Source organism: Heterodontus francisci, unplaced genomic scaffold (genome assembly GCF_036365525.1).
Source record: "Heterodontus francisci isolate sHetFra1 unplaced genomic scaffold, sHetFra1.hap1 HAP1_SCAFFOLD_926, whole genome shotgun sequence".
Classification (NCBI taxonomy): Eukaryota; Metazoa; Chordata; class Chondrichthyes; order Heterodontiformes; family Heterodontidae; genus Heterodontus; species Heterodontus francisci.
Window position 1 is genome coordinate 42963 of NW_027141407.1, and position 15183 is coordinate 58145.

At 58.1% G+C, this 15183-nt stretch overlaps 1 protein-coding gene across 1 annotated transcript in view; it reads right to left on the bottom strand.

The window, feature by feature from the left end:
* The window catches only part of rnf8 (ring finger protein 8, E3 ubiquitin protein ligase), a gene marked incomplete at its 5' end in the record, with an annotated part of 108012 nt that overhangs the window by 17675 nt on the left and 75154 nt on the right, over positions 1 to 15183 (bottom strand). Inside the window, 2 exons of the mRNA XM_068027205.1 lie at positions 2205 to 2409; positions 7820 to 7912. Of these exons, the coding sequence (XP_067883306.1) occupies positions 2205 to 2409; positions 7820 to 7912 (298 nt within the window). The remainder of the gene's footprint in view (positions 1 to 2204; positions 2410 to 7819; positions 7913 to 15183) is intronic.

A 15183-nucleotide genomic window follows, 5' to 3' on the forward strand; every position in this document is an offset into this window, starting at 1 on the left:
CGACAGAGAGACAGACGTCACACAGCGACAGAGTGAGAGACGTCACACAGTGACAGAGAGAGAGACGTCACACAGTGACTGAGAGAGAGACGTCACACAGTGACAGAGAGAGAGACGTCACACAGTGACAGAGTGACGTCACACAGTGACTGAGAGACAGATGTCACACAGCGACAGAGTGAGAGACGTCACACAGTGACTGAGAGAGAGACGTCACACTGTGACAGAGTGACGTCACACAGTGACTGAGAGAGAGACGTCACACAGTGACTGAGAGAGAGACGTCACACAGTGACTGAGAGAGAGACGTCACACAGTGACAGAGACATCACACAGTGACTGAGAGAGAGACGTCACACAGTGACTGAGAGAGAGACGTCACACAGCGACAGAGAGACAGATGTCACACAGCGACAGAGTGAGAGACGTCACACAGTGACTGAGAGACAGACGTCACACAGTGACTGAGAGACGTCACACAGTGACAGAGAGACAGATGTCACACAGTGACAGAGTGAGACGTCACACAGTGACTGAGAGAGAGACGTCACACAGTGACTGAGAGAGAGACGTCACACAGTGACTGAGAGATGTCACACAGTGACAGAGAGACAGATGTCACACAGTGACAGAGAGAGAGACGTCACAGTGACAGAGAGAGAGACGTCACACAGTGACTGAGAGAGAGACGTCACACAGTGACAGAGAGAGAGACGTCACACAGTGACAGAGAGAGAGACGTCACACTGTGACAGAGTGACGTCACACAGTGACTGAGAGAGAGACGTCACACAGTGACAGAGTGAGAGACGTCACACAGTGACTGAGAGAGAGACGTCACACAGTGACTGAGAGAGAGACGTCACACAGTGACAGAGAGAGAGACGTCACACAGTGACAGAGACGTCACACAGTGACAGAGAGACAGATGTCACACAGTGACAGAGAGAGAGACGTCACACAGTGACAGAGAGAGAGACGTCACACAGTGACAGAGAGAGAGACGTCACACAGTGACAGAGAGAGAGACGTCACACAGTGACAGAGACGTCACACAGTGACAGAGACGTCACACAGTGACTGAGAGAGAGACGTCACACAGTGACAGAGACGTCACACAGTGACAGAGAGAGAGACGTCACACAGTGACAGAGAGAGAGACGTCACACAGTGACAGATAGAGAGACGTCACACAGTGACAGAGAGACAGATGTCACACAGTGACTGAGAGAGAGACGTCACACAGTGACTGAGAGAGAGACGTCACACAGTGACAGAGAGAGAGACGTCACACAGTGACTGAGAGAGAGACGTCACACAGTGACAGAGAGAGAGACGTCACACAGTGACAGAGACGTCACACAGTGACAGAGACGTCACACAGTGACAGAGAGAGAGACGTCACACAGTGACTGAGAGAGAGACGTCACACAGTGACTGAGAGAGAGACGTCACACAGTGACAGAGAGACAGATGTCACACAGTGACTGAGAGAGAGACGTCACACAGTGACAGAGAGAGAGACGTCACACAGTGACAGAGAGACAGATGTCACACAGTGACTGAGAGAGAGACGTCACACAGTGACTGAGAGAGAGACGTCACACAGTGACTGAGAGAGAGACGTCACACAGTGACAGAGAGACAGATGTCACACAGTGACTGAGAGAGAGACGTCACACAGTGACTGAGAGAGAGACGTCACACAGTGACAGAGAGACAGATGTCACACAGTGACTGAGAGAGAGACGTCACACAGTGACTGAGAGAGAGACGTCACACAGTGACAGAGAGAGAGACGTCACACAGTGACTGAGAGACAGATGTCACACAGTGACAGAGAGAGAGACGTCACACAGTGACAGAGACGTCACACAGTGACAGAGAGAGAGACGTCACACAGTGACTGAGAGAGAGACGTCACACAGTGACAGATAGAGAGACGTCACACAGTGACAGAGAGACAGATGTCACACAGTGACAGAGAGAGAGACGTCACACAGTGACAGAGAGAGAGACGTCACACAGTGACTGAGAGACAGATGTCACACAGTGACAGAGAGAGAGACGTCACACAGTGACAGAGAGAGAGACGTCACACAGTGACAGAGAGAGAGACGTCACACAGTGACAGAGAGACAGATGTCACACAGTGACAGAGACGTCACACAGTGACTGCAAAGTGAATATTCTTCTCTGCTCACCTTTCCGTTCCTTGATCAGCTGCATTCTGCGCATTCTCACGGTCTCACTCAGACTCTCCAGCATGCGTTCAATGCAGTTATCCAAAACCACAGAACGGGTCTGTGTCTGGATGGTCTGTCGACAGATCGGACATTCCTCTTTCCTCTTCCTCCATTCCAGAATACAGTGACAGCAAAAACTGTGCGAACAGTTCAGGGTGACTGCCTGGGGCGGGGGGAAAGAGAGAGAGATTCAGGGTGACTGTCTGGGGCGGGGGGAGAGAGAGAGATTCAGGGTGACTGCCTGGGGCGGGGGGAAAGAGAGAGAGATTCAGGGTGACTGCCTGGGGCGGGAGAGAGAGAGATTCAGGGTGACTGTCTGGGGCGGGGGGAGAGAGAGAGATTCAGGGTGACTGTCTGGGGCGGGGGGAGAGAGAGAGATTCAGGGTGACTGCCTGGGGCGGGGGGAAAGAGAGAGAGATTCAGGGTGACTGTCTGGGGCGGGGGGAGAGAGACAGATTCAGGGTGACTGTCTGGGGCAGGAGAGACAGAGATTCAGGGTGACTGTCTGGGGCAGGAGAGAGAGAGATTCAGGGTGACTGTCTGGGGCAGGAGAGAGAGAGATTCAGGGTGACTGTCTGGGGCAGGAGAGAGAGAGATTCAGGGTGACTGTCTGGGGCGGGAGAGAGAGAGATTCAGGGTGACTGCCTGGGGCGGGAGAGAGAGAGATTCAGGGTGACTGTCTGGGGCAGGAGAGAGAGAGATTCAGGGTGACTGTCTGGGGCAGGAGAGAGAGAGATTCAGGGTGACTGTCTGGGGCAGGAGAGAGAGAGATTCAGGGTGACTGTCTGGGGCAGGAGAGAGAGAGATTCAGGGTGACTGTCTGGGGCAGGAGAGAGAGAGATTCAAGGTGACTGTCTGGGGCAGGAGAGAGAGAGATTCAGGGTGACTGTCTGGGGCAGGAGAGAGAGAGATTCAGGGTGACTGTCTGGGGCAGGAGAGAGAGAGATTCAGGGTGACTGTCTGGGGCAGGAGAGAGAGAGATTCAGGGTGACTGTCTGGGGCGGGAGAGAGAGAGAGAGATTCAGGGTGACTGCCTGGGGCAGGAGAGAGAGAGAGAGATTCAGGGTGACTGCCTGGGGCGGGAGAGAGAGAGAGAGATTCAGGGTGACTGTCTGGGGCAGGAGAGAGAGAGATTCAGGGTGACTGTCTGGGGCAGGAGAGAGAGAGATTCAGGGTGACTGTCTGGGGCAGGAGAGAGAGAGATTCAGGGTGACTGCCTGGGGCAGGAGAGAGAGAGAGAGATTCAGGGTGACTGTCTGGGGCGGGAGAGAGAGAGAGAGATTCAGGGTGACTGCCTGGGGCAGGAGAGAGAGAGAGAGATTCAGGGTGACTGTCTGGGGCGGGAGAGAGAGAGAGAGATTCAGGGTGACTGCCTGGGGCAGGAGAGAGAGAGAGAGATTCAGGGTGACTGCCTGGGGCGGGAGAGAGAGAGATTCAGGGTGACTGCCTGGGGCAGGAGAGAGAGAGAGAGATTCAGGGTGACTGCCTGGGGCGGGAGAGAGAGAGAGAGATTCAGGGTGACTGTCTGGGGCGGGAGAGAGAGAGAGAGATTCAGGGTGACTGTCTGGGGCAGGAGAGAGAGAGAGAGATTCAGGGTGACTGTCTGGGGCGGGAGAGAGAGAGAGAGATTCAGGGTGACTGTCTGGGGCAGGAGAGAGAGAGAGAGATTCAGGGTGACTGTCTGGGGCAGGAGAGAGAGAGATTCAGGGTGACTGTCTGGGGCGGGAGAGAGAGAGAGAGATTCAGGGTGACTGTCTGGGGCAGGGGAGAGAGAGAGAGATTCAGGGTGACTGCCTGGGGCAGGAGAGAGAGAGATTCAGGGTGACTGCCTGGGGCACGAGAGAGAGAGAGAGAGATTCAGGGTGACTGGCTGGGGCAGGAGAGAGAGAGAGATTCAGGGTGACTGCCTGGGGCACGAGAGAGAGAGAGAGAGATTCAGGGTGACTGTCTGGGGCAGGAGAGAGAGAGATTCAGGGTGACTGCCTGGGGCGGGAGAGAGAGAGAGAGATTCAGGGTGACTGGCTGGGGCAGGAGAGAGAGAGATTCAGGGTGACTGTCTGGGGCAGGAGAGAGATTCAGGGTGACTGTCTGGGGCAGGAGAGAGAGAGATTCAGGGTGACTGCCTGGGGCGGGAGAGAGAGAGATTCAGGGTGACTGTCTGGGGCAGGAGAGAGAGAGATTCAGGGTGACTGGCTGGGGCGGGAGAGAGAGAGATTCAAGGTGACTGGCTGGGGCAGGAGAGAGAGAGATTCAGGGTGACTGTCTGGGGCAGGAGAGAGAGAAATTCAGGGTGACTGTCTGGGGCAGGAGAGAGAGAGATTCAGGGTGACTGTCTGGGGCAGGAGAGAGAGAGATTCAGGGTGACTGCCTGGGGCGGGAGAGAGAGAGAGAGATTCAAGGTGACTGGCTGGGGCAGGAGAGAGAGAGAGAGATTCAAGGTGACTGGCTGGGGCAGGAGAGAGTGAGATTCAGGGTGACTGCCTGGGGCGGGAGAGAGAGAGAGAGATTCAAGGTGACTGGCTGGGGCAGGAGAGAGAGAGATTCAGGGTGACTGTCTGGGGTGGGAGAGAGAGAGATTCAGGGTGACTGTCTGGGGCAGGAGAGAGAGAGATTCAGGGTGACTGCCTGGGGCGGGAGAGAGAGAGAGAGATTCAAGGTGACTGGCTGGGGCAGGAGAGAGAGAGATTCAGGGTGACTGTCTGGGGCAGGAGAGAGAGAGATTCAGGGTGACTGTCTGGGGCAGGAGAGAGATTCAGGGTGACTGTCTGGGGCAGGAGAGAGAGAGATTCAGGGTGACTGTCTGGGGCAGGAGAGAGAGAGATTCAGGGTGACTGCCTGGGGCGGGAGAGAGAGAGATTCAGGGTGACTGTCTGGGGCAGGAGAGAGAGAGATTCAGGGTGACTGTCTGGGGTGGGAGAGAGAGAGATTCAGGGTGACTGTCTGGGGCAGGAGAGAGAGAGATTCAGAGTGACTGTCTGGGGCAGGAGAGAGAGAGATTCAGGGTGACTGCCTGGGGCAGGAGAGAGAGATATTCAGGGAGACTGCCTGGGGCGGGAGAGGGAGAGAGATTCAGGGTGACTGCCTGGGGCAGGGGGAGAGAGAGAGATTCAGGGTGACTGCCTGGGGCAGGGGGAGAGAGAGAGATTCAGGGTGACTGCCTTGGGCAGGAGAGAGAGAGATTCAGGGTGACTGTCTGGGGAAGGAGAGAGAGAGATTCAGGGTGACTGTCTGGGGCAGGGGGAGAGAGAGATTCAGGGTGACTGTCTGGGGCAGGGGGAGAGAGAGATTCAGGGTGACTGTCTGGGGCAGGGGGAGAGAGAGATTCAGGGTGACTGTCTGGGGCAGGAGAGAGAGAGATTCAGGGTGACTGCCTGGGGCAGGAGAGAGAGATATTCAGGGAGACTGCCTGGGGCGGGAGAGGGAGAGAGATTCAGGGTGACTGCCTGGGGCAGGGGGAGAGAGAGAGATTCAGGGTGACTGTCTGGGGAAGGAGAGAGCTGGAGAGACGCAGGGTGACCGCCTGGGGCAGGAGAGAGAGAGATTCAGGGTGACTGCCTGGGGCGAGGGGAGAGAGAGAGAAATTCAGGGTGACTGCCTGGGGCGGGAGAGAGCGAGAGAGACTCAGGATGACTGCCTGGGGCGGGAGAGAGAGAGAGATTCAGGATGACTGCCTGGGGCGGGAGAGAGAGAGAGATTCAGGGTGACTGCCTGGGGCGAGGGGAGAGAGAGAGAGATTCAGGGTGACTGCCTGGGGCGAGGGGAGAGAGAGAGAGATTCAGGGTGACTGCCTGGGGCGAGGGGAGAGAGAGAGAGATTCAGGATGACTGCGTGGGGCGAGGGGAGAGAGAGAGAGATTCAGGATGACTGCCTGGGGCGGGAGAGAGAGAGAGAGATTCAGGGTGACTGCCTGGGGCAGGGGGAGAGAGAGATTCAGGGTGACTGCCTTGGGCAGGAGAGAGAGAGATTCAGGGTGACTGTCTGGGGAAGGAGAGAGCAGGAGAGACGCAGGGTGACTGTCTGGGGCAGGGGGAGAGAGAGAGATTCAGGGTGACTGCCTGGGGCAGGGGGAGAGAGAGAGATTCAGGGTGACTGTCTGGGGAAGGAGAGAGCTGGAGAGACGCAGGGTGACCGCCTGGGGCAGGAGAGAGAGAGATTCAGGGTGACTGCCTGGGGCGAGGGGAGAGAGAGAGAAATTCAGGGTGACTGCCTGGGGCGGGAGAGAGCGAGAGAGACTCAGGGTGACTGCCTGGGGCAGGGGGAGAGAGAGAGAGATTCATGGAGACTGCCTGGGGCGAGGGGAGAGAGAGATTCAGGATGACTGCCTGGGGCGGGAGAGAGAGAGAGATTCAGGGTGACTGCCTGGGGCGAGGGGAGAGAGAGAGAGATTCAGGATGACTGCGTGGGGCGAGGGGAGAGAGAGAGAGATTCAGGATGACTGCCTGGGGCGGGAGAGAGAGAGAGATTCATGGAGACTGCCTGGGGCGGGAGAGAGAGAGAGAGATTCAGGGTGACTGCCTGGGGCGAGGGGAGAGACAGAGATTCATGGAGACTGCCTGGGGCGGGAGAGAGAGAGAGATTCATGGTGACTGCCTGGGGTGAGGGGAGAGAGAGAGAAATTCAGGGTGACTGCCTGGGGCGGGAGAGAGAGAGAGAGATTCAGGGTGACTGCCTGTTTGGGGGGGGTGGGGGGAGAGAAAGAGATTCAGGGTGACTGCCTGGGGCGGGAGAGAGAGACAGAGATTCAGGGTGACTGCCTGGCGTGGGGGGGGGGGGGGGGGGAATCAGAGGAACTGTGGGCTTGGAGATGGGGGGGGGGGGTCACTTGGAGGGGGATGGGAGGGTGTGTGGGGTTTGGACTTTGGGAGGGTGATGGGATGGGGTGTGGGGTTTGGACTTTGGGAGGGTGATGGGATGGGATGGGGTGTGGGGTTTGGACTTTGGGAAGGGGATGGGATGGGGTGTGGGGTTTGGACTTTGGGAGGGGGATGGGATGGGGTGTGGGGTTTGGACTTTGGGAGGGTGATGGGATGGGGTGTGGGGTTTGGACTTTGGGAGGGTGATGGGATGGGGTGTGGGGTTTGGACTTTGGGAGGGTGATGGGATGGGGTGTGGGGTTTGGACTTTGGGAGGGTGATGGGATGGGGTGTGGGGTTTGGACTTTGGGAGGGTGATGGGATGGGGTGTGGGGTTTGGACTTTGGGAGGGTGATGGGATGGGGTGTGGGGTTTGGACTTTGGGAGGGTGATGGGATGGTGTGTGGGGTTTGGACTTTGGGAGGGGGATGGGATGGGGTGTGGGGTTTGGACTTTGGGAGGGTGATGGGATGGGGTGTGGGGTTTGGACTTTGGGAGGGTGATGGGATGGGGTGTGGGGTTTGGACTTTGGGAGGGGGATGGGATGGGGTGTGGGGTTTGGACTTTGGGAGGGGGATGGGATGGGGTGTGGGGTTTGGACTTTGGGAGGGTGATGGGATGGGGTGTGGGGTTTGGACTTTGGGAGGGGGATGGGATGGGGTGTGGGGTTTGGACTTTGGGAGGGGGATGGGATGGGGTGTGGGGTTCACTGTGCTTTACCTCAATGAAGTATTCGGAGCAGATGATACACTGAAGCTCATTCTCCAATACATCAGTTAGCTGTGCGGCTGCTTCATCTTTCATTACATTCATCTGCTGAGCAAAACAGAGAGACTTTCATCAGTATTACCAACAGTCAGTCAGTGACCAGTCCCTCCCGTCCAACGGTCAGTCACTGACAGGTCCCGCCCGTCCAACGCTCAGTTACTGACCGGTCCTGCCCGTCCAACACTCAGTTACTGAACGGTCCTGCCCGTCCAACGCTCAGTTACTGAACGGTCCTGCCCGTCCAACACTCAGTTACTGACCAGACCTGCGTGTCCAACGCTCAGTTACTGACCGGATCTGCCCGTCCAACACTCAGTTACTGACCGGACCTGCGTGTCCAACGCTCAGTTACTGACCGGATCTGCCCGTCCAACACTCAGTTACTGACCGGACCTGCGTGTCCAACGCTCAGTTACTGACCGGATCTGCCCGTCCAACGCTCAGTTACTGACCGGACCTGCGTGTCCAACGCTCAGTTACTGACCGGTCCTGCCCGTCCAACGCTCAGTTACTGACCGGACCTGCGTGTCCAACGCTCAGTTACTGACCGGTCCTGCCCGTCCAACGCTCAGTTACTGACCGGACCCGCCCGTCCAAAGCTCAGTTACTGACCGGTCCTGCCCGTCCAACGCTCAGTTACTGACCGGACCTGCGTGTCCAACGCTCAGTTACTGACCGGATCTGCCCGTCCAACGCTCAGTTACTGACCGGACCTGCGTGTCCAACGCTCAGTTACTGACCGGTCCTGCCCGTCCAACGCTCAGTTACTGACCGGACCCGCCCGTCCAAAGCTCAGTTACTGACCGGTCCTGCCCGTCCATCACTCAGTTACTGACCGGACCTGCGTGTCCAACGCTCAGTTACTGATCAGACCTGCATGTCCAACGCTCAGTTACTGACCAGACCTGTCCACCCAACACTCAGTTACTGACCGGACCTGCCCGTCCAACGCTCAGTTACTGATCAGACCTGCATGTCCAACGCTCAGTTACTGACCAGACTTGCCCACCCAACGCTCAGTTACTGATCAGACCTGCCCGTCCAACGCTCAGTTACTGACCGGACCCGCCCATGCAACGCTCAGTTACTGATCAGACCTGCCCGTCCAACGCTCAGTTACTGACCAGACCTGCGTGACCAACGCTCAGTTACTGACCAGACCTGCGTGTCCAACGCTCAGTTACTGACCGGACCTGCATGTCCAACGCTCAGTTACTGACCGGACCTGCATGTCCAACGCTCAGTTACTGACCAGACCTGCCCGTCCAACGCTCAGTTACTGATCAGACCTGCGTGTCCAACGCTCAGTTACTGACCGGACCTGCCCATCCAACGCTCAGTTACTGACCGGACCTGCGTGTCCAACGCTCAGTTACTGACCGGACCTGCCCACCCAACGCTCAGTTACTGATCAGACCTGCATGTCCAACGCTCAGTTACTGACCAGACCTGCCCGTCCAACGCTCAGTTACTGATCAGACCTGCGTGTCCAACGCTCAGTTACTGACCGGACCTGCCCACCCAACGCTCAGTTACTGACCAGACCTGCCCGTCCAACGCTCAGTTACTGATCAGACCTGCGTGTCCAACGCTCAGTTACTGACCGGACCTGCCCATCCAACGCTCAGTTACTGACCGGACCTGCCCATCCAACGCTCAGTTACTGATCGGATTCCCCGTCCAACGCTCAGTTACTGACCGGACCTGCCCACCCAACGCTCAGTTACTGACCGGACCTGCCCATCCAACGCTCAGTTACTGACCAGACCCGCCCACCCAACGCTCAGTTACTGACCAGACCTGCGTGTCCAACGCTCAGTTACTGACCGGACCCGCCCATCCAACGCTCAGTTACTGACCGGACCCGCCCATCCAACGCTCAGTTACTGATCAGACCCGCCCGTCCAACGCTCAGTTACTGACCGGACCTGCCCGTCCAACGCTCAGTTACTGATCGGACCTGCCCGTCCAACGCTCTGTTACTGACCGGACCTGCCCGTCCAACGCTCAGTTACTGACCGGACCTGCCCGTCCAACGCTAAGTTACTGACCAGACCTGCGTGTCCATCGCTCAGTTACTGACCGGTCCTGCCCGTCCAACGCTCAGTTACTGACCAGACCTGCGTGTCCATCGCTCAGTTACTGACCGGACCCGCCCGTCCAACGCTCAGTTACTGACCAGACCTGCGTGTCCATCGCTCAGTTACTGACCGGACCCGCCCGTCCAACGCTCAGTTACTGACCGGTCCTGCCCGTCCAACGCTCAGTTACTGACCAGACCTGCGTGTCCAACGCTCAGTTACTGATCAGACCTGCGTGTCCAACGCTCAGTTACTGACCGGTCCTGCCCGTCCAACGCTCAGTTACTGATCAGACCTGCGTGTCCAACGCTCAGTTACTGACCGGACCCGCCCGTCCAACGCTCAGTTACTGACCGGTCCTGCCCATCCAACGCTCAGTTACTGACCAGACCTGCGTGTCCAACGCTCAGTTACTGACCGGTCCTGCCCGTCCAACACTCAGTTACTGACCAGACCTGCGTGTCCAACGCTCAGTTACTGACCAGACCTGCGTGTCCAACGCTCAGTTACTGACCAGACCTGCGTGTCCAACGCTCAGTTACTGACCGGTCCTGCCCATCCAACGCTCAGTTACTGACCGGATCTGCCCGTCCAACACTCAGTTACTGACCGGACCTGCGTGTCCAACGCTCAGTTACTGACCGGTCCTGCCCGTCCAACGCTCAGTTACTGAGCGGACCCGCCCGTCCAACGCTCAGTTACTGATCAGACCCGCCCGTCCAACGCTCAGTTACTGATCAGACCTGCGTGTCCAACGCTCAGTTACTGAGCGGACCCGCCCGTCCAACGCTCAGTTACTGATCAGACCTGCGTGTCCAACACTCAGTTACTGACCAGACCTGCGTGTCCAACGCTCAGTTACTGACCGGACCTGCGTGTCCAACGCTCAGTTACTGACCGGTCCTGCGTGTCCAACGCTCAGTTACTGACCGGACCTGCCCGTCCAACGCTCAGTTACTGATCAGACCCGCCCGTCCAACGCTCAGTTACTGATCAGACCCGCCCGTCCAACGCTCAGTTACTGACCAGACCTGCGTGTCCAACACTCAGTTACTGACCAGACCTGCGTGTCCAACACTCAGTTACTGACCAGACCTGCGTGTCCAACGCTCAGTTACTGAGCGGACCCGCCCGTCCAACGCTCAGTTACTGATCAGACCTGCGTGTCCAACACTCAGTTACTGACCAGACCTGCGTGTCCAACACTCAGTTACTGACCAGACCCGCCCGTCCAATGCTCAGTTACTGACCAGACCTGCCCGTCCAACGCTCAGTTACTGAGCGGACCCGCCCGTCCAACGCTCAGTTACTGACCAGACCTGCGTGTCCAACGCTCAGTTACTGACCAGACCCGCCCGTCCAATGCTCAGTTACTGACCAGACCTGCCCGTCCAACGCTCAGTTACTGAGCGGACCTGCCCGTCCAATGCTCAGTTACTGACCAGACCTGCCCGTCCAACGCTCAGTTACTGACCAGACCCGCCCGTCCAATGCTCAGTTACTGACCAGACCTGCCCGTCCAACGCTCAGTTACTGACCTGACCCGCCCGTCCAACGCTCAGTTACTGACCAGACCCGCCCGTCCAATGCTCAGTTACTGACCAGACCTGCCCGTCCAACGCTCAGTTACTGAGCGGACCCGCCCGTCCAACGCTCAGTTACTGACCAGACCTGCGTGTCCAACGCTCAGTTACTGATCAGACCTGCGTGTCCAACACTCAGTTACTGACCGGACCCGCCCGTCCAACGCTCAGTTACTGACCGGACCTGCCCGTCCAACGCTCAGTTACAGACCAGACCTGCGTGTCCAACACTCAGTTACTGACCGGACCCGCCCGTCCAACGCTCAGTTACTGACCGGACCCGCCCGTCCAATGCTCAGTTACTGACCGGACCCGCCCGTCCAACGCTCAGTTACTGAGCGGAACCGCCCGTCCAACGCTCAGTTACTGAGCGGAACCGCCCGTCCAACGCTCAGTTACTGACCGGACCCGCCCGTCCAACGCTCAGTTACTGACCGGACCCGCCCGTCCAACGCTCAGTTACTGACCGGATCTGCCCGTCCAACACTCAGTTACTGACCGGTCCTGCCCGTCCAACGCTCAGTTACTGACCGGACCTGCGTGTCCAACGCTCAGTTACTGACCGGATCTGCCCGTCCAATGCTCAGTTACTGACCGGACCCGCCCGTCCAATGCTCAGTTACTGACCGGACCCGCCCGTCCAACGCTCAGTTACTGAGCGGAACCGCCCGTCCAACGCTCAGTTACTGAGCGGAACCGCCCGTCCAACGCTCAGTTACTGAGCGGACCTGCATGTCCAACGCTCAGTTACTGACCAGACCTGCCCGTCCAACGCTCAGTTACTGATCAGACCTGCGTGTCCAACGCTCAGTTACTGACCGGACCTGCCCACCCAACGCTCAGTTACTGACCAGACCTGCCCGTCCAACGCTCAGTTACTGATCAGACCTGCGTGTCCAACGCTCAGTTACTGACCGGACCTGCCCATCCAACGCTCAGTTACTGACCGGACCTGCCCATCCAACGCTCAGTTACTGATCGGATTCCCCGTCCAACGCTCAGTTACTGACCGGACCTGCCCACCCAACGCTCAGTTACTGACCGGACCTGCCCATCCAACGCTCAGTTACTGACCAGACCCGCCCACCCAACGCTCAGTTACTGACCAGACCTGCGTGTCCAACGCTCAGTTACTGACCGGACCCGCCCATCCAACGCTCAGTTACTGACCGGACCCGCCCATCCAACGCTCAGTTACTGATCAGACCCGCCCGTCCAACGCTCAGTTACTGACCGGACCTGCCCGTCCAACGCTCAGTTACTGATCGGACCTGCCCGTCCAACGCTCTGTTACTGACCGGACCTGCCCGTCCAACGCTCAGTTACTGACCGGACCTGCCCGTCCAACGCTAAGTTACTGACCAGACCTGCGTGTCCATCGCTCAGTTACTGACCGGTCCTGCCCGTCCAACGCTCAGTTACTGACCAGACCTGCGTGTCCATCGCTCAGTTACTGACCGGACCCGCCCGTCCAACGCTCAGTTACTGACCAGACCTGCGTGTCCATCGCTCAGTTACTGACCGGACCCGCCCGTCCAACGCTCAGTTACTGACCGGTCCTGCCCGTCCAACGCTCAGTTACTGACCAGACCTGCGTGTCCAACGCTCAGTTACTGATCAGACCTGCGTGTCCAACGCTCAGTTACTGACCGGTCCTGCCCGTCCAACGCTCAGTTACTGATCAGACCTGCGTGTCCAACGCTCAGTTACTGACCGGACCCGCCCGTCCAACGCTCAGTTACTGACCGGTCCTGCCCATCCAACGCTCAGTTACTGACCAGACCTGCGTGTCCAACGCTCAGTTACTGACCGGTCCTGCCCGTCCAACACTCAGTTACTGACCAGACCTGCGTGTCCAACGCTCAGTTACTGACCAGACCTGCGTGTCCAACGCTCAGTTACTGACCAGACCTGCGTGTCCAACGCTCAGTTACTGACCGGTCCTGCCCATCCAACGCTCAGTTACTGACCGGATCTGCCCGTCCAACACTCAGTTACTGACCGGACCTGCGTGTCCAACGCTCAGTTACTGACCGGTCCTGCCCGTCCAACGCTCAGTTACTGAGCGGACCCGCCCGTCCAACGCTCAGTTACTGATCAGACCCGCCCGTCCAACGCTCAGTTACTGATCAGACCTGCGTGTCCAACGCTCAGTTACTGAGCGGACCCGCCCGTCCAACGCTCAGTTACTGATCAGACCTGCGTGTCCAACACTCAGTTACTGACCAGACCTGCGTGTCCAACGCTCAGTTACTGACCGGACCTGCGTGTCCAACGCTCAGTTACTGACCGGTCCTGCGTGTCCAACGCTCAGTTACTGACCGGACCTGCCCGTCCAACGCTCAGTTACTGATCAGACCCGCCCGTCCAACGCTCAGTTACTGATCAGACCCGCCCGTCCAACGCTCAGTTACTGACCAGACCTGCGTGTCCAACACTCAGTTACTGACCAGACCTGCGTGTCCAACACTCAGTTACTGACCAGACCTGCGTGTCCAACGCTCAGTTACTGAGCGGACCCGCCCGTCCAACGCTCAGTTACTGATCAGACCTGCGTGTCCAACACTCAGTTACTGACCAGACCTGCGTGTCCAACACTCAGTTACTGACCAGACCCGCCCGTCCAATGCTCAGTTACTGACCAGACCTGCCCGTCCAACGCTCAGTTACTGAGCGGACCCGCCCGTCCAACGCTCAGTTACTGACCAGACCTGCGTGTCCAACGCTCAGTTACTGACCAGACCCGCCCGTCCAATGCTCAGTTACTGACCAGACCTGCCCGTCCAACGCTCAGTTACTGAGCGGACCTGCCCGTCCAATGCTCAGTTACTGACCAGACCTGCCCGTCCAACGCTCAGTTACTGACCAGACCCGCCCGTCCAATGCTCAGTTACTGACCAGACCTGCCCGTCCAACGCTCAGTTACTGACCTGACCCGCCCGTCCAACGCTCAGTTACTGACCAGACCCGCCCGTCCAATGCTCAGTTACTGACCAGACCTGCCCGTCCAACGCTCAGTTACTGAGCGGACCCGCCCGTCCAACGCTCAGTTACTGACCAGACCTGCGTGTCCAACGCTCAGTTACTGATCAGACCTGCGTGTCCAACACTCAGTTACTGACCGGACCCGCCCGTCCAACGCTCAGTTACTGACCGGACCTGCCCGTCCAACGCTCAGTTACAGACCAGACCTGCGTGTCCAACACTCAGTTACTGACCGGACCCGCCCGTCCAACGCTCAGTTACTGACCGGACCCGCCCGTCCAATGCTCAGTTACTGACCGGACCCGCCCGTCCAACGCTCAGTTACTGAGCGGAACCGCCCGTCCAACGCTCAGTTACTGAGCGGAACCGCCCGTCCAACGCTCAGTTACTGACCGGACCCGCCCGTCCAACGCTCAGTTACTGACCGGACCCGCCCGTCCAACGCTCAGTTACTGACCGGATCTGCCCGTCCAACACTCAGTTACTGACCGGTCCTGCCCGTCCAACGCTCAGTTACTGACCGGACCTGCGTGTCCAACGCTCAGTTACTGACCGGATCTGCCCGTCCAATGCTCAGTTACTGACCGGACCCGCCCGTCCAATGCTCAGTTACTGACCGGACCCGCCCGTCCAACGCTCAGTTACTGAGCGGAACCGCCCGTCCAAC